Genomic DNA, 24,422 nt, shown 5'->3' with positions numbered 1-24,422 from the left:
ATTACATCGAAGCAGAGAAAAGCAGAAAGTTCCAGAGTTCCATTACATCCGAATCGGTGAGAGGGCGTGTGCTTGTTTGCTCGTACGCGTTCACGTTCATGTGACTAAAAAGTAAAACATGGATCTCTGCCCGCAGTCGAATTTGTTTGCTTTTACCTTGGTGAAAGGAAAAAGTACGCGTGGTTCCTATTAGTGACATCAGGGAGGAGAGACGCAAAGGGTAGATTGCTACTTCTATCTTGAACGTTGAGATAGAAGTATCTGGCAGAATCACTTTCGTTCTCGTTCGGACCGCCATTGTAGATAACGGTATATGCTATCGATATGTACATAGATCAATTATCGATTTACTGTGAGTTAAGGAGAATAGTATCTTGGGATTACAAGAACTGAAAATGTTTACTTATTATTAATTGATAGTTTTACGAGTTACAGAGTTTCTACTTAACCTCACTTTAATGTAAATTTCTTTTTTAATAAAATCAAACGAATGTTTTGAATACTCTGTAATGTAGATATGTTTTGAAACTGATGAAATAATGTTTAAGCAGTTAAAGAAGTAAAGACAGGCCGTAGAATTAGAACTAAGCGTCGAATGAATATTCATAAGTCGAATTATCAAGCTAATCGCGGAAACGGAAACAGTAGCTCGTGCTAAACTCCGTGGTAAAGAAACAGACTTCTGCAAGACGACATTACCAAACAAAGGGTAAAGGGACACCTTTAACGTTTTGATACGCAAGTGTCCCTTTTTTCCACGCTACCGCCAACTACATGCCATCATGGTTGAGTGTGCACGCGCTACGATATTTCACGTGGACGTTCGCACAAAAGCACACGGCGCATTATCATATCGCATTACGGTACTTACACGCGCGTACATCTACTAAATTCCACGTATGCCATCGGGTATAATGTACCCTTCCTATCTACCATTAAATCAAACGCAAACCACCTAGCCTGGTTGGACAGTTCATTTGGTGGTCGCAAGCGAACGCGCGCGCACTCACCGTGGCATTCAACATGGAAATCGTAGCTTTATACCGCGGCCTCTGACGGAAACAATGGCGGCGATTTTTCGACCGTAGGTATATAAACCTCGGGAAATCCCTCGTGAACTTGGCAACGACGGTTGCTATAAAATATAGATCGCGTCATATGGAAGAGCCACTCGTTCTAGACACTAATTACACCGTGTGAAAATTCGTTGACTCAAGATATATGTATAACTATAAGTGGAAACTTAATCTGTTCATAGAAGTTATTAGAAGAAACGAAATAGTATTAATAGACGTAGATCGATAAAAAATGATTGATTAAACGATACATGTCTTGTCAGAAATACCCTGTGCCGAAAGTAGGATGGACGCAAAATTATTCAATCGCTTCTATATTCTCGTAATTATGCATTTCTACAAAGACTGTCTCCGTGCGGTCTAAGTGTCGTTCGCCAAAAGTATATACGCATTCGATGGTCTTGTGAAGAGTGAGGACGCGTTATCCTGGCCGATCCTTTTACGCTTCCCGCGCGAAGCAGGCCTGTGAAAACCCCAAAGGGGCAAGTCACCCCCACCATATGAGTTGGTCTCAAGCGGCTCGCTTCATCATCTTTGGAACGGATTTTGTTATAGTCTATTGAGAATTGTTTGTTTCCGCTTACAATTCCGATACACACTGTGTATATCAAACAGTATAAATCGAGCAGGAACCACTTAACATTTCCCCGGTTTGTTTATCTCCACTCTCTGCCAGCTGGACCCCAGGCCTACACCTATTTAACCAGGCATCAAAAGCGCGACCGATTCGATTCCATAAGAAAGAAGGTGGCGATTATTCGAGCGTGGATGGATTTTCGTACGAGGAAAAATCGCGCTGTATCTCGTATACACTACTGGACGTGTACGGGTTTAAGCAGCAGATATAGGGAGAACGATGACGGAGGGGAAACGAGGAATCGCGAAGGGCTACAGGGTGGATGGTCGAAGGGTAGAGGGCAGACGGGCGAGGACGAAAGACAAAGCGAGACAGTGATCGTGCAGTATGGTGGGGAGAAAAGGACTCGGAATTCGTGTCGTAGCGGTACGACGTTCGGTCGGGTATCTCCGCGTCGTGAGCCACACGCTCGGCCGGTGTCGGCTCGCATACGCGCTCAGTCGTGCTCCGGCCTCGCTTGCGTACGAACGTTGGGTGGGAGCCATTCGATAAGACAAAACACACAAAGTAACCAAGCACACAGTGTTTTCTTCTTCATATCACGTATATACGTGCACTTGTGAGAGTGTGTATGTACACGTACTCAGTGCACAACACAGATACATATAAGTTCGTATACGTGCGTGTACATGTAATACGTGTAGCTATCTCATTTTGTTCTTCGTTTGTCTCTATCTTCCTCTATCGTTCTTTCGCGTAAGAATCGCGTACGTATACAATCGGGGACTAAGGTGTCGCGTGCGAGTGCACTCAAGAGCAACACAATATACAGTGGTGTGTCGAAACGTTATCTTACGACTGATATATGTACATATCTATATCTATATTCTAACTGTGGCGACGAAGCAGTGACGAAGAGACGCTGAGTCTAACGTGCTCCGATTAACTTCGTTCCGTTAGTCAGCCGAGTATGTGGTAAAGCTGAGAGTGGCTGCGAGAGCAGGAAGGAAGAACAAAGAAGCGACGTCCTCTCTGCCAGTCGGTGGAAGCAGAGACCGGGGCCTTGCGAAGACTCTGTCCCCTCCGTGAAGCCTCTGTTCTCTCTGTCTCTTCACCCCTTTCGCTGTGGATTCTCATCTCATCGGTGCACTCTTTGTACATCTCTGTCTCACTCTCTCTCTCTTTCTTTTTACTCCACCATTGACATCGTGTGGGCAGCATCGAAGAAGAGTTGCTTTCGTCTCGAGGTAAAGTGATTTTGTATGACATCACGAAAGCGATGTCAAGTTGAGCAACCTCCATCCACGCACGTCACCTATTTGTTCCTCGACTCTGGTGACTCTCTGCGCCCCCACCAGCACTCCTACCCTCTACCACCACCCTTCCGTGGCTGTTGGGGTTCGTTTTCCCCTACGTCGCACTAAGTACCGCGCGTGACGATCTTACAACAGCCATGAAGCCGATATTACGCGATCTATGCGTATGATATAACATCTATATTGGCAATGGAAAACGTAATCCGGAGAAAAACGTTGGATAAGAGTTTTTTCGCGTGGGCGTTACTCTGCAGGATTAATGAACCGTAAAGCTGAGCTTCTTTCGAGTGATGCGACCAGGGAATCGTTTTTAAAAAAGGGTAGTACATTTTGTTCGCGGTGTTGTGGTATCGTCATGAGACGTAGCATCATAGACGATGCGGGCTTAAGGTTAGAATTACACAACAGAATTTTTTCACGTAAATATGCACAAATGTGAAACGTATGTACTTCATTATAACTATAGGGAGTATCAGTTTACTGAAGCACTGTTTTATAAAATATATCTCTAGTTTAATATGTTGTTTAATAGATTGGTAGATAGGAGTTTCCTCTTTGCTGAACACGGCGAAAAACTGTTCGTTAGCGTTTAATCTCTCGTCTGTCCGGCTGGTAGTAGCAACGATTCGATATATCGTTATGGCATATCTAAATAGTCCGCAGCCTTCGATTTATCACGTTCAGCGGCTGCTTAGGGAATGCCATTAAGTGGATTGCTTAGCCGCTATCGATTTTGTACACTTTGGAGCCGTAACGTATGATCTTGTCCGATCCATATATCTTGTTTCATTTTTTAACATATGTGAACTTCTAAAGGCGTCTAAAAGCGCTTATTAAAATAAATAGTTCCCAAAATTATTTCGAAATTAATAGTCATGGGAAAAAGGCACCCTCGATACATTCTCGACAATATCGAAATATAATAAGACATATTTGAATCGTCACAAAAAAATATAAATACGAAAAGGTAAAAAGGGAGACGAGAAACTTCTCAGCTCTCTACCCCTTTCAAATGGGACCCGGACTAGGTCAACGAATGAATAGCGATGCGATAATTTTTTTTCGAACCGTTTTCAGACCCCGATGAGTCAGAACAACTTCGTCCCCAACACTTTGCCTAGATGTCTCCCCGAAATCTTTCTCGTGCATTGGCGTAGAAGTAAATAATTAATACACGAAGGGTTACTTTATTTATTAAAACACGAATGCTTCTTTAATACTCTTAATAACGATTCTCCGTAACGTTGCTGCAGTTTCCTCTGGCCGTTCTTTTGTCCTACCGCCACCCTTACTGCCTCCAACAACGTAACATATGCGCACAGATTTACGAACGAAGCACACGTATCGCGCCAACGTGTGTCGAATTATTATCGCGGAGACCACATTAACCCCCCGTACTACTCGACCAGTAACAGGGAGCACCGATACCACCGGCAGTCCGAATCTATTTCCCGTTATATAAAATGTCATTGGCCGCTAATCGTTGCAGGATTCGTTCGCCAGAGCGCAAATCCTTGTGCGTTGAAGCCTTTAAGGTCCTTTTATACTGTGTGCACCGCGTTCTACTCGCTGGTTTGCGCCTTGTCTCCGCTTATATTCAAGGACGATTCGAATGTAACTGCTGTCTGGCAGTGCATTAGGTATACAAATGATAACACCGCATTTGTTTTAGTTATTATTTTTCATTGAACAAAGCATAACGAACAGAGAAAAATAGAGAAAAGTTTATGTAAAGGGTAGACATCCGTTTGAACCGCGTAACAGTCGGATTAAAGTTACATTAGTGGCCTCCTTCTGCTAATCTGCATTATTCTACGTGTGTTATGTATCATCTGATCGGACGTGCGTGTTCCCCGACTTAAAATTCAACGACTGCATCGACGTAACTATTTACAACGCAGCCGAGACGGTCCCTCGCGACATCCCACACTCGGTTAATGCTAGATACAGACCCTCAACACACATAACCTATCGTTTAGATAATACAATACTCCCTCGAACAACGCGGTTTCGATTATACGCGGATCTTTTTTTTGAAAAATTTTAACGTTCATTTCGAATCAATTTACATATTTAGCATGCCTTTACAATTTTCTTTATCATGGCGAATAAAATAATTTCTCAGAAATTGCCGCTGCATACAAAAAGTAATGGCACCGAATTCAAATACATTGCGAACAGCTGAATTTGGAAGAGAAATCAAACGACCAATGTATCGCTGCGAGCTAGAAGGAGCTACATTTAAGTAATTACATAATATGTGCGTGTATATGTGTAAATAAATGCACATGCATTGGAAGAATATAAATGCTCTTCAGTTTTTTGTGAAGACGGGGAGAGAGGAGGGGGATGGTTCCGTTTACGCGGTTAGTCGGCGTTACTAACCCCCGCGTAATTCGAGCGAGCACTGTATGTATATCGAAATCGAGTGTTCTCTTTGTAGTTTAAACATCGTACTTTAAAATTCACAAACACCATATATAATATTAAATTGTTAATTCTACCAATGTAAAATGATCGCCCATTTTGAATTTTCTTACAAAGAACATGGAGGCTACGCCGCCAATCATCGATTCGACGAATCACCATGCACTCCAGGATGATTTATTCGGTCGATAAGTAGTAGTTGAAATACAAACGAAGAAGGATAAAGTATATCTAAATCTGAAGAAAAAGCAACATGGGAAATCTGGGATATTGGTTCGAATGTATCGACAGAGCACGAAGCAGACGTTAACTCCTGCTTTTAAATTCTACGGCAAGAGGCTCGTAACTATTTACGTCCCGGTCGAGAGCATATAGCCACTTTCATAGGGCTACGCGACGCATCTATTTGACTAGCGAACATACGCAAGCACCGTTTCTCTTTCTCCAGGCACATCGAGGCGACGATCTAAACTCTAAACAAAGGTATTATCGCGCATACCAGATCTGTGTTGAATTACAAAGTGACTTACGAAAGGGCATCCCGCCTTGGTATCTCGTATAAGCACTTGCAAAAGAAGCCCGGGGAACAATAGGCCGGGTCGCCTAATTAACGGTACGAAAATCCCGTTTCGACGCGGCCCTTGCTATATTTATCTTTCGTTAATAACTTGTTTGAATAACAACCTTCCAATCTATTGAAGGAAATTTATTTTTATTTTCGAAATGGTACTTCAATTATTTAGCCATAGATGTAAAAATTAATAACGAAATGACAATTTATATTTACGTAAATATTTTCATCTGATATTATATTTATCTAGGTAAATGTTTCTTATGTATCGTTATTATATCGTTTGTGTTAAGACTTTTGTCGCACAGATCGCGTCTTTTGATCAACGAGCCGAGCTTTATTTGCATACAACAAGGACATTCGATAACGATTGAGGACGTTTTACATTTATTTCGCGTATGATTAACGAGCGCCACGGATTGTTTTTCAGCGAGCGACGCGTAGAAGTTTTTTTTACTCCTGTATACATACACCGATGCTCTCCACTTCGCGACAAATAGTTATCGATTCCCCCACCGCGCTCGAAAAACTACACGCGCGCATGCATCAGCGCTGGTATCCCGTGTAACCATCGGTATATACAGTTATATCATAGACGCGTTATTGTCCCGACAGAAATTTTTGATAAGCACGCGAAGTGTGTCCATAAGTTAGAAAATTGTGGCATTTGAACGTTAACGCTATCACATTACGAAATAATCATTCGAGAAGTCGAGTCGATAAAAAAAGTCACAATTGTGTCTCACATGTCTAGTCAAAAGACAGTATAAACAGCCGAGTATGCACTTTGATCGTGTTCGATACACTTTTTTGTTCGCCTGGTGACGTCTTTTGCTCGGTAGGTAATAGAGAAAATTATCAACATGTACAGAACGTATATCATCATCCTCATTTTGTTCTCCTAATCTTTACAACTTAAAATAGAATATATCTATTCTTCGAAATTATCACGAAAATGAAAAAGAAACTTGCTGTTGTTTCTTCGGCTCTTCAGTGCGAAGGAACGAAAACCCGTTAGAAATTGTTCGATGCTACTCTTGCATGTCGCGAATGGGCGGCGTATATGCTCGGTACTCGACATTGTGGTGGTTTACTCGTGGTGCGCGTGTGATGTGTGTGTGTACGTACAGCAAGTATGCACGTCCGCCATAGGCCCTTTCTCGTCGTCGAGTTACGAAGACCAAGTAGCGAGCACGCGTCGAAAGAAGAACGACGGCAGCGTGAAAGTAAAGAAAGTGGGCCGCTCGAAGTAGTGTTCAACCTAGTACCCAGCTCCCCCCGGCCGTCACGATTCTTCCTTCCGTTCGAGCACGACTAATCGCGGTGAATTACATTTTCGAATTACAGTCTTATTCAATAGTCCAGATATTCTTAATGGTCTCTTATATATTTAATGATTTTTGATATTTAGCCTCTTCTTTCACAATTGAGGTACATAATAGGGGTAGAATTTTTAACTCAGAGAGATTTTGATGCAGGAATCGATCGATAACGCAAACTTGTTTACTATATACAAATTAAAAAAAAAATCCGGGATTCTAATAAGGGATTCAACGGAGGCAAGTTAGCAAGCGTTTCTTTTAATTTTTTTTGCCGACTCGAGTTCAATCTCGAGCGCTAACACGAACAAAACAAACCCGTGCTAATTTCTTTAAGAAACTATCGATTACCGATCGGGGCCTCGCAGCCATGCGATTCAGCCTGAAGTTCGCCGCGTCACTTTTACCAACCAAACCACTCGGTATTCATAATACCATGAAATGTAAATTAATCGTGTCCCGTCAGAGATTCTAGAAAGCTGTCGTCAAGGTGCTTGTTATAAAGCTGGACCATGGCCAATATTATAGTGACTGAGCTACGGTCGCACAGAGCGTCGCGCACGTTCGAGATTATCGCATGGAGTTATCGATTTGACGTAATAATAAGACTTCTCGGAAGGCAAATCTGACTATATCTTATTTGTGGATAATTTCAGTGAATTTTCAATGTAATACAACTGCTTACCGATAGAGGTTAGAAGTTTTTAGTGGTTCATCGAAATATGTCGTATAGGTTAGGTGAGTTCTTGCTGTCTGGGTGGAGAAAATAGAGAGGTTATTTTCCCTTTCCTTTGTGCGAACGTCGGATTTCCTCGCTTCCGTTATTCTTCGAGTGGCAACCGGTACGAGCATCGAGAAATAACTTTCCAGGGTCACGCGCAAAATAATCCAATTAACCATAATTGTCGTAACACGAAATGAATCGCATATTTCCGTGACTTGTGCGTAAGATAACGATGCCGAAATGTAAATTCCGTTCGTGTACCCCTGTCGCCTCGTCCCCACGGCCATCTTTTATTCGAGAAATCCATAATTACGACGTGAATAATCGACCTTGATGCTTCTTATTTATTTCCTTTATTTGTTTTTATTGCCTAAGATATTTTTCGTATATAATTTTAAATTGACCAAAATTCAAAAAAATTAGAAGAAATAATTCAACAATATAATTTTTAATTTTCTTTCATGTGTAATTTAATAATTATTTTAAATGGCGGTTGTAAACGAGTGAATAATAAAAAATCAATGAGCAGGAAAATGTATCGTGATTGCGTGAAAAGTTTCACCATCATTGTTCCTGACCCCTTTGAATAAAATCATCAATAAATGGATTACTAGTTGGCATGTTTCCATCAGCAGATAACTTCTCGGGGCGTACGATTGTTGCGAAAAACATTTTGTTCCTCGAAACTGTTTGCACCAATGAAGTAATACATCCGTCTTGACACTGTATATACGCCTGTGAATTACATCTCATAAGTAAAGTTATTTTAACGTATTGTATTAATTGACCCTACTAATACGACTTTAGAGAAAAAATTCTGACTCCGGCATGGAATCGAGAAATACTATCTTCGAGATTGGAGTCAAACACCCTATCTACTACATCAGTTTAAATATTAACGTTTTCATTAATTCAAAAATTTCTAGAATTTTTAATTAAAAAGAGGTAGTGCACTGTTTCAAAAGAATAGTCGCGATTAATCCATTCCCTGAATTTTCATTTACTGCACGTAAGTCACAGTCGAAAAGCAATATATCGGTTAATTCGCAGTCGAATTCACAGAGGAATATGCAGTAGTGTCCGGATATATGGCTACTACATACTCTGGATCGCGCATGGCCTCGCGAGAGGTGAATTTTCGAGAATTGGCCAACGTTATCTGACTCGGAGTGAGACAAAATAGGTAGAGTATAATAATACTGTTAAATTAGATCATTTCTTACTCCTAATAATTATTTCTTTAGTTTAGTTCCTATTAAAAAATTGCTATTTTTATTGTTATTATTATTATTACACCTTCCACTTCCTCAATCACTTTTTGGCCATACATATATCCGGACACTACTGTATTACTCGTTTAGCTTAAAATTAATACAAAAGTTAATACAAATATGCTCATGTTTGGTATAATTTTGAATAATTTTCAATATTCCGACTAAGGCAATCTCGTAACAATATACATAATACAAAACATAAAAAAATTCGCGCCCATATACATATCCGGATACTACTGTATTCACGGAGAGGCTTTTTTAAATATTTTCTTGAAATTTTATTCGGGACCCTTTATTTTTATATAATAATTCACATGATTTCGCGATATGGTGAAATCAAATATCGATATAAACTTTCACATACATATGCACCGTCTCCAGGATATTCTTGCTAAAAAGGAAAAACAGCGACGATTGAACGCTTTCCACTTTGACGGTTATTTTCCGCGTATCGTTGTAAAAAAAAAAAGTACACACTCCCTCGTATGTTTCCTCCTTTGTTATTCTCGAACACGATGCGTTGCAACACACAATCCGTCCGTCCAGTTACTTCGAACTCACACATATATACACATCAAAATGTATGGATAATAGAACGACATGCACAGACACAGGCCGCTACGAGAGCTACGTGCACGGAAAGAAAGCTTTATTCCTTTTTGCTGGCGAATTCGATTACGCTTCTCGCGTATACTCTCCTTTATGATCTTTGAATAGTTTCTATCGATTTGCGTCGTCGTGTGTATCTTCATACCATTTTCCCACAGCCATCGTTAGCGATTCAATGGTACGCCTAAGTACCCGGTCGGTAATATAAATTCGCCTCTTGAAAAATAGCTGATAGGTTCATCATGTTTCTTTGAGGGAAAAAAAGGGATAAAAATAACTGGAAGGTTTCGTGTATTGGATGAAACGTGTCGTAGACCCCATTTTGTTTTTGTGAGCACAGTTACCACCGAGGCTTATCCATGCAAACGCTCTCCACACTTAACCGATACGCACACGGAATTCGTTAGAGACGCACGTGCGCGTATTTAATGCACCGCAGCTGAAGCATCTTTTTAAAGAAACCAGCAAACATACGCGTGTACATACATCTTTGTTTTTCCTTTCTCTTTTTTCTTTTGAGGAAATCGAGTTTCATTTTTGGAGATGTACTTAAATGTGTCCATACTTTTCGGCATTTAAGTACTCATATACAAGGAATGTGTCGTGCTCGGTAAAATAGAACATTGTAACGTTTTTCAAGGTTATATGTACCTATAGGGTTAAATACTCCGTGACTCCGTTTAAAACCGATTTTTACAAGATTTCACGGTTTAGAGTAAATATCAGAGTCCTTAAACTTAACAATATGACAAGAAAAAATAGAAAGATATATCGAAATAATACCACTTTTATTATCGTAGAACACGCATTAAAAATAATGCACTGCAAAAAAAAAATGGTAGTAGAATTTTTTTCTATTAGAATAAGGAAAATTGGACATATATACGGTCCTGGCGGATTTACAGCGATTTAAAACGAGTCGATTTAACGTTGAAAGCCGCGCAACATCCACTGAGAAGCGTGTAGCACGAAGAGAGAGGAATAACATTCCAGCGTATAAAGAGAGGGAATATAAATTTAGCGCACTGATCTCATTCTATGGTGAATCCGTGGACGAAAATAGCGTGGACGCTTTGAATGTGTTATTAAGGTGCGTTTAGGACGGACCGACGTGTGCGCGTAATCGACGGTGAACAGTCGCGTACAGCGCAGCTTGAATTCGATTCAATAAGACGTTGAACGCGTGCCGTGTCACTTATACCGGTGTTGCCTGTAAATTGAACCGCCTCCTTTATTATTGTCCTCTTCGTAAATATCCATTCACATGTGATATTTGAAACGAGTAATCTATGTTTAAGAAAAAAAACGAAACATAAAGGGTGAAAACACGAAAATTCGTATTTTGTATAACCGTGAAAGTACATATATCGTATATACTGACAGAGGGAACGTTCTGTTTTTAAGTACACGGCAGTCGAGATAGTGTCGCAAGTGGAGACTTTCGTCTTGGTCCAGTGCGTGACAAAGTTTATTAAAGGCTGCCGTGGCGACTTAATCTTTTTGTATACTTTTCCTGCACTACCGCTTATTTCTCGATTTCTCTCTGCTTGTAACTTGAATTTTTACGAACTTTGAGCAATTATATCGTTCTCCGTATTGCTTTAAGGTATGGACAATGTTCCAATAAGAAGTTTGTTGGCGAAAAATATTGTGCCAGACTTTTTTTCTGTTTGAAATGTAACGAACGCTCTCGTGTGATTACGTTCATCTATGAAAAGAGGTTGATAGCCGACACCTAAAGGGAACTATGCGTACGCGCATCCATTCGGTCACTCCTGGAATGAGTTTCGAGCTGTGGCAAGTACCGGACTGGTGGGCAGGTGGCGTTGCTGTGGCGCGACGCGAATCGAAATTTCGGGAGAACGATGACTGGGCTTCGCTCCCAGAAACTCTGATCTCGTTTTTCTGTCACTGACCTTCCGCTAGCCGTCCGTTGATACCGCGATCCTTGTTGCACATAATCTGCACGTCCATTAACCAATCAGCCCAGAACAAATTGCCTTCTAACCTGTTTCTGGATATAAATAATTACAAAAAAATCAATATTAAGAAAAAGGTTCTTTTTTACAAAAAAATTATAACTCTACTTAGGATAGAAGAGGATAGAAGTTACTTCAAATATAGTTATGTTTGGTCATCATTAAATTGTAAAAATTTCAGAAACCCAATGAAATATTTTTATAGTGGTAAATTAATAAGTACAAACATTTCATAGTGTCAAGAGTGTAGTAATATATTCATTAAGCTAGATCCTTACCATTCTTCCATTTTCGTCCACAACATAATACTACAGTGGACGTTGTCACTTTCACGCTTATATTCACAATGCACATTCTATTGAATGCCGTGGATATGAGGCGGCGAAACAAGTGACGCGCGTGGCCTATTGATGATTTCAAGTTCTCGAGGATCAGCGAACCATGTGACACCCTTAGAACGCAATGCATCGCTAGTGAAATAGCAGAAATCCAAAGGAAGCCCAAAGTGGGACCATCTACAGAGGGGCCTGTTGCTTTGCACGATGTTATGAATTCCCATAGGCACGCGTGCTGCGGTCGCGTTTTCCTTGGATTGGCATGGGCATAAATGCCACTGTGAACGCATGTAGCGTTCACGTCACGCATTCATTATGCCACAATAATTACTAATGCCTGAGTATTACGTCACGCTTATATATACGCGATACGCGCGTCTTTAGGGAAATCCTAAACCGCGTTAACGTCATTAATGTTGCACGCGTCTTTGAAACGTTCGACACTAGAAACGAGTTCTCTTTTTACTAGTTTTTATTTTTAATACTAGTAATTGTAATAGTGTATAAAAACAGACTGGAACTTTAACCATCTGAAATATTATGTTCACACAATGATGGTATATTAACACTAGGTTTACGGACATTTCTTATATACCTACCTCTATGGACACGCGTCAAATTGACGCGTGAACAAAATCGCAGATTTTCTTTAAAAAATAACTTATTTCATTTAAAAACAACAGATTATACACTATTAACTTACAAATGAAACTGTGTGATATTATATATTTATATAAAATTTATAATAAGCATAAATGGTAGGAGAGAAATGTAAACGGTTTCTGTAGTTGTCCTTGTGAAATTAGAAATGCGTCAAAATGACGCGTCCCGTAAACCTAGTGTTAATAATACTTTGAGTTGAGTATTTTTCCTTATCATTTTTAAATTTCCGTTCGTTTAATATCAAAGGAAAATTAGAAGTCGCTATCTTTACCAGAAAGAAGAGTAAATCGATTTACATCCAAACCACACTTGACAGAGATGGAAAGGTTTCGAATAGGTTCAAATATCTGCCAGGTGTTTTCTATTTTCTCATGTTACGAAAGGAGTGCGCGTGGGGGTCGCCTTTCGAACATTTCAAAGAAGCCTGTATATGTTAGATGTTAATACCTGTTTATACTGTATTTTTCGATTCGTCATTTTATCAATCTGTTGTATGAGTAATTCGTAAAATGTCACAAGATGGCGTGTGGAGGGGAGGATATTGTCAAGGATGATGAATAATGCTCAAAAAGCGCAACTCTAGAGATTAGAATAATCGTGATCGAGAATAAGCGAACCAGATGTGCTCCTTTGACGCATCCATGAGAATACGCTCGCTAGAAATAGAGACTGACTTTACTGAGAGTAATCTCGATAGTGAGAAACGTTTTTGCCGTCGGTGATTCAGTGCTCTCTTACCAAACTTATACAAATTGGTCGAAATTCTTGAATTTCTTCAGCACAGTATCGTATACAGCAACACAAGGATCCACTGAATACATAAAGTATCAATAACTAATCACATGTTAATTAAACTGAACACAATCTGTTTAATCATCTCGAGTACACTTAATTATAGATGTATCTCTTCTACAATACACCGGAAACTGTGCTACCGAAGTTATCTCTTAAGTTAGTTGATAACCGTGTACTAAAGGAAACGCTATCTGCAAAAAGTGACTCAGCTAGTAACGAATAAGATTTTAACATAAGAAATATCCAGTGATGCATTCCATATAATCATAAGCTACTGCAGTTTTTTCTATTACCAATAATTCTTGGTCATTGTAGTAATCACTTACATCTATCGGATGATCGGTCGCTAACGTGGAACGATTTACATTACGCAATCACATACAATCGATGAATTTCAGGGTTAAATTTCATGCTTTGGAATGCATTTGCACCTTTGAAAATCGCGATGATTCGGAGCCGAAAAAGTTCATAGGTCCGCAAAGTGCCATGCTCTCCGCCGACAGTGTTATCGCGGCAAAAACACGGGCATGGCAACAAGGAGAGTGGCGCGTCTCCCAACCAGCTGGTGAAACGCGTGACGTCACGCAGCTACCTACACCGACAGTCACGACTGTTCTCACCCCTCTATCGATGAACGCTCCGCTCTATCCCCACCACTCGAGACACGGTTAGCTCCACCATCGCGTCGCTGAAATACTCACACATGCCGCGATCACACAGCACGTACTTATGTGCACACTGTCGTACGTGGCACGAGACACGTGTCAGGACTGTAGCTGGCCGTGGTGCATCTCCTATGAAAGGCTCATTGAATCGTCGTCATCATCGTCGTAGTAGTGTGTGTATACTTATTGACAGTTGTGATGTACGAGAAGGGTAGTCAAACCTATTTGTGGTGTTATATTTATGCTAATAGAAATCGATTGATCTAAATACAGCGTATGTAAACGATTATATTTTTAGAACTGTGGTGTTCTATGAGGGAGGCTCTAACTTGAAATCAGTCATCACGTGATTTAAGCAAAATTGAATGCTACCTGGCTCTCAATATCGAAGTTATGTTAAACAAAATTATGTGATTCATAACTTATCTCTATATGTTTAAATTAAAATATTGTGTGACTTGCGTATAAAGTATCAACACTAATTAACTTACATATATCTCTTCAAATTATGCAATACTGTCTCTCGATCGATCGATTGATGCGAAAATAATATCAGAAAATCACGTCGACATCGTTCACCCCGTTAAACATCTCATTTCTGTTACCTCTGTCGACAAGATCGATAACGTCGATCCTATCGATAAAGAAACGCAACTAAACAAAAAATTGTATATATGTATACTAAGGCAGTGCGCGTTCGTAGCACGACCCTGATTCGTAATGTGAATACAAGGAAGAAGGCGGATGGTGGGGGTAGCCGAGTATCGGCGACACGAGCCGATCTGTCCCCACCAGCGTACCGACCGATCTCTGGCTCGAGTCTAGAAAAGTGGTAGGGCGGCCGCTGGAGTAGGGATAACATCTGCTCTTAGCGTGATTGCCGTGTATTGATGTGGCTTTATGGCGCGCGGCAGGCTGCGGGCAACAAAGTAAGCTTACGGTCGTTAATGTTCCCTGCTATGTGAAATTCGAGGCCGCCGGAATATTGCGCCGCGTATAACCCGACGTGCTTCACCGCGTTCCACGCGAGATTCGCAAAGTTACGACGACTGAGGCGGGGCAGACAAGGCAAGAAATGCGAAGACTATTCGGGAGTTGGTTCGACAAAGATCGACATCTGTGGGCATCGACGAAACACCGTTGCATGCATACGTATAGAGATAGGGTCAAGAGTGGGTCTACGAGCGATATCGCAATAGGCGCGTGTAATAGCCGTCGTAATACCCTTTTGCCGCCTAATACCCGCATTATATAATAGTTTCGGAAAACCTGTTGTTATACAAATAACGTCTTATGCAGTATTTATAGTTACACAATCTGTTGGCGTTAATAGAAAATCTGTTGTGTAATTATTTTTCTTTTGGGTATGGTATAACGAAGTAGTTTCCATTTACGTTTAATTTTATTCGATTTAATCTAATGATCATTCTGAAATCTTTTCTGATGTTAACGTAACGATGAATTTTTTCCCTTATACAAAAGCGTTAAGGTTAAAAAAAGAGGTAGGGGCAAGATTGATCAGTCTGTCATTGATAATGCGATACCTATGTAGAACTCGTTGGAGTTATAACAAGTAATGGTGATGATTGATCAGAGAGAATTCGCAGCAGCGTATTTTGCTTGTCGATTTGTTCCTATCGTCGTATTTGTTAAGTCTCGAGTGTGTTATATGAAATCAGTGATTCGGAGAAAGTGAAGGGTGACATTCTTTTCGCACATTCCTTCGCTTCCGTATTACTGAATCGCTTTCATAGGCTTAAGCGTGTGTGCGCGCGCGTGTCGCACGTTGGACAGAAAATTCGGCAAAATTTCTCTGTAGATTTTTTATCTGCTGAATTTTACAACCTGTTGCATCATATTCGTTTTTTCACTTTTTTTCCAATAGCGCTGAAATAATATGACGGAAGGTGTTCTTGTAATTTCAAAAGTGAACGCGGTTTTTGTTGTTACTGTTATTGAAGCTGTTTGTGAAAAAATACAGGAGCAGAAAACGCGTACAAATGAAAATAATTTGTTTGCCAGTAAATTACCGACGTTTTTATTTCGTTTTATCTTGCTAAAGAAAAGGCGTTCAGGGTTTTCATCGAAGAAACAAAAATATTTATTTCAATGTTAAAACTGTACACGCGATCAAAAAATAATGGTGGATAACCAAGGTCGTTTAATCACCGCTTATGGCTCATAAATTTAACAAACGCGTCACTGAGTTGATTTGAATTTACGTAAGATTCGCTTGCCACTACGTCGCTCATTCTATGATACGTAATAATAGTAATAGCGCGTTTTAGTTACTCCTGGTGTATTTCAGTTTCCATATTCATCCATCTTAAAGCGAGTTTCGCAATTATCGAAAGCGCATCGATATGCGCATTTTTCGAATTCGTGTCATCATAGCCGAGTCCTTGGTGTTGTTCGCGAGAAAGTGGGTCTTCCTGTAACGCAATCTAATTGACCACCGTTAGGAGACTTACTCTCACGACGGAATTATGTACATGAATTTAAAGTGATTTATTCAAATCATCTACCGAGAGATTACCCAAGAATTCAATCAACCTCTCGAACTTTCAAATAATTACTTCGTCTATCTTTCGTCGCTTTTCTAGACTGTCCATAAATATTAAAATCATTATGCTGATATCTACATATTAAAATATCTCTAGTGTTCAACCGTAAATAAACGTACGTAGTACATTCTAAACGATAGTGGCAGGTAAGTCGCGCGAAATTCGAGTTAAAAGACGAGTACACAATTCTTTTCCAGTCTATTTTAAGTTCGATCGCGTCTCAACGGATCACTTCATGACTGTGTGTTACGCATCTTGGTAATGAGATGTCGCTCCAGTCGCAGCGTGTCTTTGGACCGCGATATCTCATTAAATGGTCAACTAGTAGAGACAAAGCAGTTCTAAACACGAGCAAGCAAATAATTTTTTTATTCCACCGATGCCTTCGCTCATGGCGGCTACAGGAGAAAGTTGTACAAATCGTCATGGACTATTTAACGACTGCCTCCACTGTTTAAAATAGCGGAAAATATTCCTAGTTTTTGAAATAAATCTATCCAGCATATAATCCCCAAGGTGATTTTTTGATGAATTTAGTCGGTCGCTAAATGTGCGTTTTACATGGTATGATTGCGTTTCATGGAAAACGATGATATATTTATAGTTTAAAAAGCACGAAGAAGCAACTGGAAAAACGGAAAAATTATAACGGGTTCTCAAGTAAACGGTACCGCGTTCTTCATGGAAACTAGCCTTCCCTGAGTCGTGCTTCTATCGACATGGATCTTAAAGAATTTTTGTCTTTTGAGCACGTTATCCCGAGTATGTATATATCTTTGTTCACAAAGAACATCATGGCAACCGCTTCCTTGGTGTATGTAGCTGCTTATTTGTATTACGAATCATCATCGAACGTAAAAAAAAACTTCAATTTTCTTTAAATGCTACTTATATTAAATCGAACCATTTGAGGTTAATTTTCGCAATTTCATATTTTTATTCGAACGCTGATATAATTATTGAATCGTAAGAATGATCGATACAAAATCCACGCCACTCGACTCGTTATCTTTTTTTTCGTCGTGTTATCAAGTATGCGCGCGCCAACCGAAAGATAAAGTACAAGGTCCGATTAAAAGAAGCGTATTAATTCGGATGAAATTCAAAGCGGCAACGAGAACTACTGCTTTGGAAAAAAAGAAACTTGCCCGTTTCATTATTCGCGTCGAGTAAAAGTACTCGCGTTGGTGCAATTAACGAGCTCCACCAGGAATCCTTACTAGAGTTTCGCGAACGTTACATGTGCGTGCGCGTGCATAGCTACCTATTCGCGCTATCGTGCACGGTATCTAGAGTTAAGTGACCGTCGACATGTTCGAACGGAAGCAAAACGATAGGTATTCTCGAACAACATTGAGTGCATTAAAAGCAAAGGTATAATTCAAAGAATTTGGATTTTTTTTTATACTCAAAATATGTTACAAAAATAGTTTAATTCTCCTAGAATTTGCAATACGTAATTGTCTAACCTTAAAAGTACGATTAACAATCATAAAAGAATTTATGCATTAGGAATTGAACGATTTTTCTTTGTCCTTCATGGACATTTCTTTGCGCAAAAAGAGAAAGTGATATAGCACCTTCCTCGTCGCTAAATGTGTACGGTCTCGTGTGACAGGCTCAGGAAGGTCTATGCAGACGTGCGTAACCTGCCGCGTTTGGTTGGACAACGCGGCGTGCGCGCATGCGCGGCCCGCGCGTAGTAGTACACACGACCAATCGTGACGTCACGTGACGCCCGATAACACTTTTGTTGTCGTCGGTCTGTCGTCGTACGTATACCACGATTACGCGTGACGTACAGTTTAGTCCGAGACACCGAGCAAGTCTCACGCGAAATACCGATTCTCCCTCTCGTCCGACCATTTCGCGACGCAAATCGATTCAACGCGAATTTAGCTTAATGTTTTAATTGGTGACTTGTTCGTCTGTTGTGTCTACAGTTTTATCTAGAACCACTACACGTCGTTCGGTCTTCTGGTTTTCTACAATCGTGTCATACGAAGGAATGTGGAAAGTGTAGTGAGCGTACACAGACGACGTTACAGTTTTGCATAGTTCGAAAGTGAGTTCCAGCCGTCGATTTACGTACAATGTTGTTAAATCTCGTGTATATTCACTTTCCCTTTTGACATTCTACAGGAGTTATACGTTCCATTATTTTTGAACGTATCAAAAGTATTGATGATATATCATTTTGAAGAAAAAATTTGTAAATTTTATTGTAGTGTCGCATAATTAGCTAGACTTCGAGAAATTTTAAAGTAGATATTCGTAATGAATGTAATTTCCTGCAGTTATAAAGTAGCAATAAAGTGGAATTGTGCATCAAAGTGATCGAAGTAAAGCGTAGTCTGTAATGAAGTTTTTGTTCCAAACATACGTTTATCAGCGTATAATGGAAGCGCCATATACGCTGCTGGTAACCTATAGAGGTGAAAATGGGCCTCGTGAAACATAGTCCTTACTTCGATCGATAAAACAGACTGACCAGAATTTCGTTTATTCGTTATAACATTAGTCATCGGGTAACTCTTATCCGGACGACGTAGTTGCGCCATGATCTCATATGATGGTGGGAAAGTACGCGTCGAGGATAATATTTCGTAATTTTGTCTTGACACAGAGAACAAACTCGCGTTTGTGTTAACTACGTCAACGACGATAATCCAACAATACGTCTAAAGGGGTTGAAACTGGTAGATAAGTATTACATGTTAAAGCAATCGAGGTGCAATGTTAGGTACACACACCCGGTTCAGTTTCCGCGTTTATTTACAACCGTGTAAAAGAGTAGGGTGATTTCTTTTTAGCTGCACATTCCTTTCAAGGCCCCTGCAGGGAACGAACGGGCCAGCAATGGTGTCTGACATGGTCGTCCCCCCATGCACCGACCGCTTTCTACTTTGAAATGGTTCAATATGGAGCTCCTCGATGCCTTTCCTTATTTACGCATTGTCTTTAACTGCTGTCGATAAAATCGATCGGTCACGGGATACGCTTCGATTATTTGACGTTTAATGTTATGTTCTTCTCGGAGTGTTGATAGATGAATTTTTGATTAGTGTTGTTTTTTCCTAATAATTCGCGACAAAATTTTATGGAATTGAATTTCGTGATTATGAACTGTATAATGTTTAAGAGTGATCCTCAAAGGGTTAAGTAGATCTACACTTAGAAATGACGCGTTTAAATGGATCTAATTCCGGCCGAGGTCAAAGCTTCGTTTAATTGCCAAACACAGCGCTACACTGATGTAAGATTAGATGTAACGGCATCGAGACGAAGTGACGTAGTTTTTAAAACCGAATCTCGTGAGAATTGGATGGCATCCAGTGAAATTGGGGACTGAGAGTTTTATCGCGCGCGCGGCTACTCTACAATTATCTCGATCGAAAATCCGCGATAACAGAAATTCGTAAAACATATGACAAGTTCAAAACTTTGTAGAAAAATTTATGGATCAATTTTCAAGTCAAACAAACAAGAACCACTTCTTTTTTCTCTCTGATTTCATTCGCCTGTATCGCGTAAAATAATGTCGATTGGTGTATGTATGTGTGCACATGCAAGTAAACTTGCGAATACGAGAAGGGAGAGGACGACGCGCACGAGTCAGCGACTTCGAAGCAGACTTTACAGGTTAGGTAACATGTATCCATGGCGATTTTTTTCCCCGCGGAGAAAGTTAGCTTAGGCGCACTTCGAGCGTAAAATCCCCCCTCTTTCTCTCTCACTCTGTACCATGGTTCTTTATTTTCCGTGGCGAAGAAATTAAGCGGTCTTTCAATTACAAGTGTGCGTGTACATCTTTGATAACACATTCCTATTAAACACTACTAGGGAACTAGTCGGGTGGAATCCCTTTCGTGCGATAGGAAATGATGAAAATACATGTCTATTTTATCATAATACTGCGACTAATGCAACTGCTCACATTTGAATATGTTTCATATTAATTGACGTTTAATGATGAAATTGTTTAGCAACAAGTGTCACGTAACACGAAATATGTATATTCTTTGAACGTGCGATTAATCTTATGCGGCGGCCATCTTGTTGCCACATAAAGGTGTCGGAGGAGCCATCTGTCGGCGCATTGAACAATTTATTTTCAAAATTATTTCTGTCTACGCGTGACTCAACCGGTCAATTCGCGGAAATTAATTTCACGAGAGATTCATCTTCCTGCTAAATGTTAATCAGGAGGTTAGGAAACACGACGTGACTCACAGTCAGTTTACGGTATGAATATAGGTAATTGCCACTCAGGAAAATATAACAATATACACATTGGTTCTATCTTTGCATAAATGCAGATTTTTAATTGCTTACTTTCTACATACTTCCTTTCATTTATTATTCCGATGAACCATATAATTCTATATAATTTCCATAGTCAACCTTGTATATCACAATCTGCACTACCGTTAGACAGAATTGCACGATTAAGGTTCATTTATGCTATCGACGAGCCGTGCACGATTTGAGCAAAACGAAGGCACCGTCGAAGCACGTATTGGGAGATTCATATATTTTGGATGTGAAAAGTCAAAAAGTACATTGTGTTTTCTTACTAATTTTTATCGATTTTTCATCTCGGATCGCACTTTGATTAATCCAATAGTGTGAACGCCGGACGAGGACTGAACGAGTTCTTTGAGAATTCGTTGCCAACGAATCAAGCACAAGGCTCGTACAAGCCTCGTTGGCATGGTTGTGGAGTTAATTTTTTCAAATGATGGTGCAGTCAATCGGAGTGTATTTGCTCATTGGGCTTTGCATGTATATGTTAAGGAATAATCAGAAATAATTATAAAACACTATCAATACATGCTTCGACGGTGCCTTCGTTTTGCTCGGCTCGTGCACGGCTTGTCGATACTATAAATGGACTTCTACTAATGGAAGGAAACTAAGGTTAAAGTCACTTTCCAAAATTTATTATCTTTCACGTTAAACTGCGGGCAGCGTAATTGCTCCGATAGTGACCTTCGGTTGATTATGGAGGTTTCTTCTATTATGAAAAATGAGGCATGAAATATTAAAAGAAAAAATTCTGTATTTTTAATACAGAATTATATACAAGATAAAATATCACAACTATTGCGAGTAAAATTTTTCTTGTTCGGGTATAGGAAATTCTTTTCAAGAGGAAGCTCATCGCGTTCGAGAATCCCGTTGCTCTGATGCGTATAAAAAGTGTACGCTCTATAAATAGTACATTACGCAGTCTCTTAATCGTTCACGCATGCCCGACGCTCGCAGGATCATTGACATCTTGTCAATTCGTCGACAAAATTCCATTTAAATAAAATATACAGGCTGGCCAACATAAGAATTATTTCTAGAATTCTTTACCGATAAAGCGATGCAATTTGTCGATTTATCAGGCTGTAAAGAAAACATAACATGTATTATCGTCACTTGGTCGGTTAGATTCACCGAGGTTACGGGGCGAACAATTTGTTCTGATTTTACGAAATACCGCACCGGTTAGAAAAAGCATACGAGTGATCACGCACGATTATTTATCTAAGCTACAACTATTTTTACGGCGACCGTGCAATTTGAACGAAGTGTGTCAAAGCGGTCATCATTAACTTAATATTTGCAAACGAATTATTCCTGACGAACACTGCTGGCCATCGATTTACTACCAACCTATAGATATCTTTCTTCTTTTTCTTGTGCACAATGTTCCAATTGCAGGTGACAAAATTACACGATTCTCGATATTATTCTCGTAGCAATTAATTGAACGACTCTAGAATTTTCAGAAAGGTTATCGCGCGCGTGTGTGTATACATTTCTTTTTTTTCAATATGGGAATAAAATTATTTTTTAACATCAAACTCTTTTATTCCATTATTCTTCACAATCAAACATGCATTATCTAGGTTAGAAATATCACGTTACGACACCAATGAAATCTTATGTCAGCCATTGTAAAGGCTTTCTCAAAGTGGAACGAACAGAACGAATTGTAACGTCATTCATTTTAAATGCGAAACTGTCCCATACCTCTCGTCTTCACTTCTTGATCGATGAGTCCTCGAGTCGAAATTCTTTCTTGTGTTTTCTTTATCGCGACAGGATGGAAGTATATTTGAATCCATATACAGCGGGGGAAAGAATACGAAATTCGGCGTATTATTGACATGACTGATACGAACAACACATAAATACGGACTCGCGTACCGCTAGGCTGCCCTCTGTAGTCGCCTCTTTTACCGTCTCTCGGTAATACCGTTACGTCGCATTTTTTTTCTCTCGTGTCTCCTGTTCCGCCAGATTTCTAGATATAAAAACAAAAGATGGATTACAATACAATGGCGTGGAGTGCACAATTTTAAAATATAAACTTGCAAGTTCGTTTTCTAATGATAAAAAATTCTACATTTAATTAACGAGCTTTTAATGGTGTACTAAAATGAACGCAGTATTTTTTATTTTGCATATTTTAAATTAGTCACAGTCTCAGAGGATAAAACAGTTTCAAAAAAATTCTGTTTTCCACGACAGAAATTTAAGATTAACAATAATAAAAAATAATTAAATTAGATGAATCAATTTTCTTTCAATTTCTCATTTCAGACGCTAAAATGAGATTGGAGGAAGATCTTGTGATCCGTAGGAGCAGACCCACAATGATTTCAGCCAAATATCGTGCGAGAGAGGAGCGTCGTCGCTTGCTAAAGATCTCAGCTGGCAAGCTGAGAAGGATCGAGGACCCGGAAGCCAGCCTGTGCAGATCGGTTCTCATAAACAATGCCGTCAGACGGCTGCAACGCGAGAACCGGGACGAAAAGACAAGAAATTATGGGCTTCCGGTAGTTACGTATCTGAGTGACTCTACCAAAGAGAACAACATCTCTAGCAACCTTATCGTCGGAGTAACGGACGACGAAACGTCTTCTAGAAAGAGGTAAAACAGATTTAATAAAAATTTATTAATTTCATCGATAATTCACAATAGAAATTTGTGAACTCTACGGGAAAAGTCAATTAGCTTAATATTCTGGATAAATATAAAAAGATGGTAATTGAATTCTTTCATTCCACCCGAAGAGTGGCAGATCTCGCATACGGTCGCTTAGAGATTCATTTTACATAATACAGATTATACAAGCACCAGTTGCGCAATATCTTCGGTTAATCATAGAGTCCAACTTTCATATTATTCTAAATTTATTTACACTTAAAATAAAAAATCTTTTGTTTTATAGATTAAGTGATGACACGAGGAACGAAGGAATCAGTCCTAAGCGACAGAGGCACGACGATCTCGACCTCCAGGACGACGTGTTCAGTGACTTCTACATCTTACCGCCCACTCCTCGATTGCTCTCTCACATCGACGAGGTCCAAGAGCCCGAATCCCCCCATCACCATCATCTGGTTTATCCAGAGGATCGTTTAGGTTCCGTGGAGGTTCGGTCGGCAACGACTATCATTAGTACCAGCACTGCGAACACAACTACAAGCAGCAGCACCAGCACGCCAGCGAGTAGTTGCTGCAACACAG

At 39.9% G+C, this 24,422-nt stretch overlaps 1 protein-coding gene across 1 annotated transcript in view; it reads left to right on the top strand.

The window, feature by feature from the left end:
- LOC108575156 overlaps window positions 1-24,422 on the top strand; it is a 95,252-nt gene that overhangs the window by 69,517 nt on the left and 1,313 nt on the right. The window contains exons 2-3 of the mRNA XM_017937882.1: window positions 23,492-23,822; window positions 24,124-24,413. Coding sequence (XP_017793371.1) covers window positions 23,492-23,822; window positions 24,124-24,413 — 621 coding nt within the window. The remainder of the gene's footprint in view (window positions 1-23,491; window positions 23,823-24,123; window positions 24,414-24,422) is intronic.

The sequence above is a fragment of the Habropoda laboriosa genome, unplaced genomic scaffold, assembly GCF_001263275.1.
Source record: "Habropoda laboriosa isolate 0110345459 unplaced genomic scaffold, ASM126327v1 scaffold207, whole genome shotgun sequence".
Classification (NCBI taxonomy): domain Eukaryota; kingdom Metazoa; phylum Arthropoda; class Insecta; order Hymenoptera; family Apidae; genus Habropoda; species Habropoda laboriosa.
Note: the sequence above shows the minus strand (reverse complement) of the source record. Positions and strands in the feature narration are given on the sequence as shown.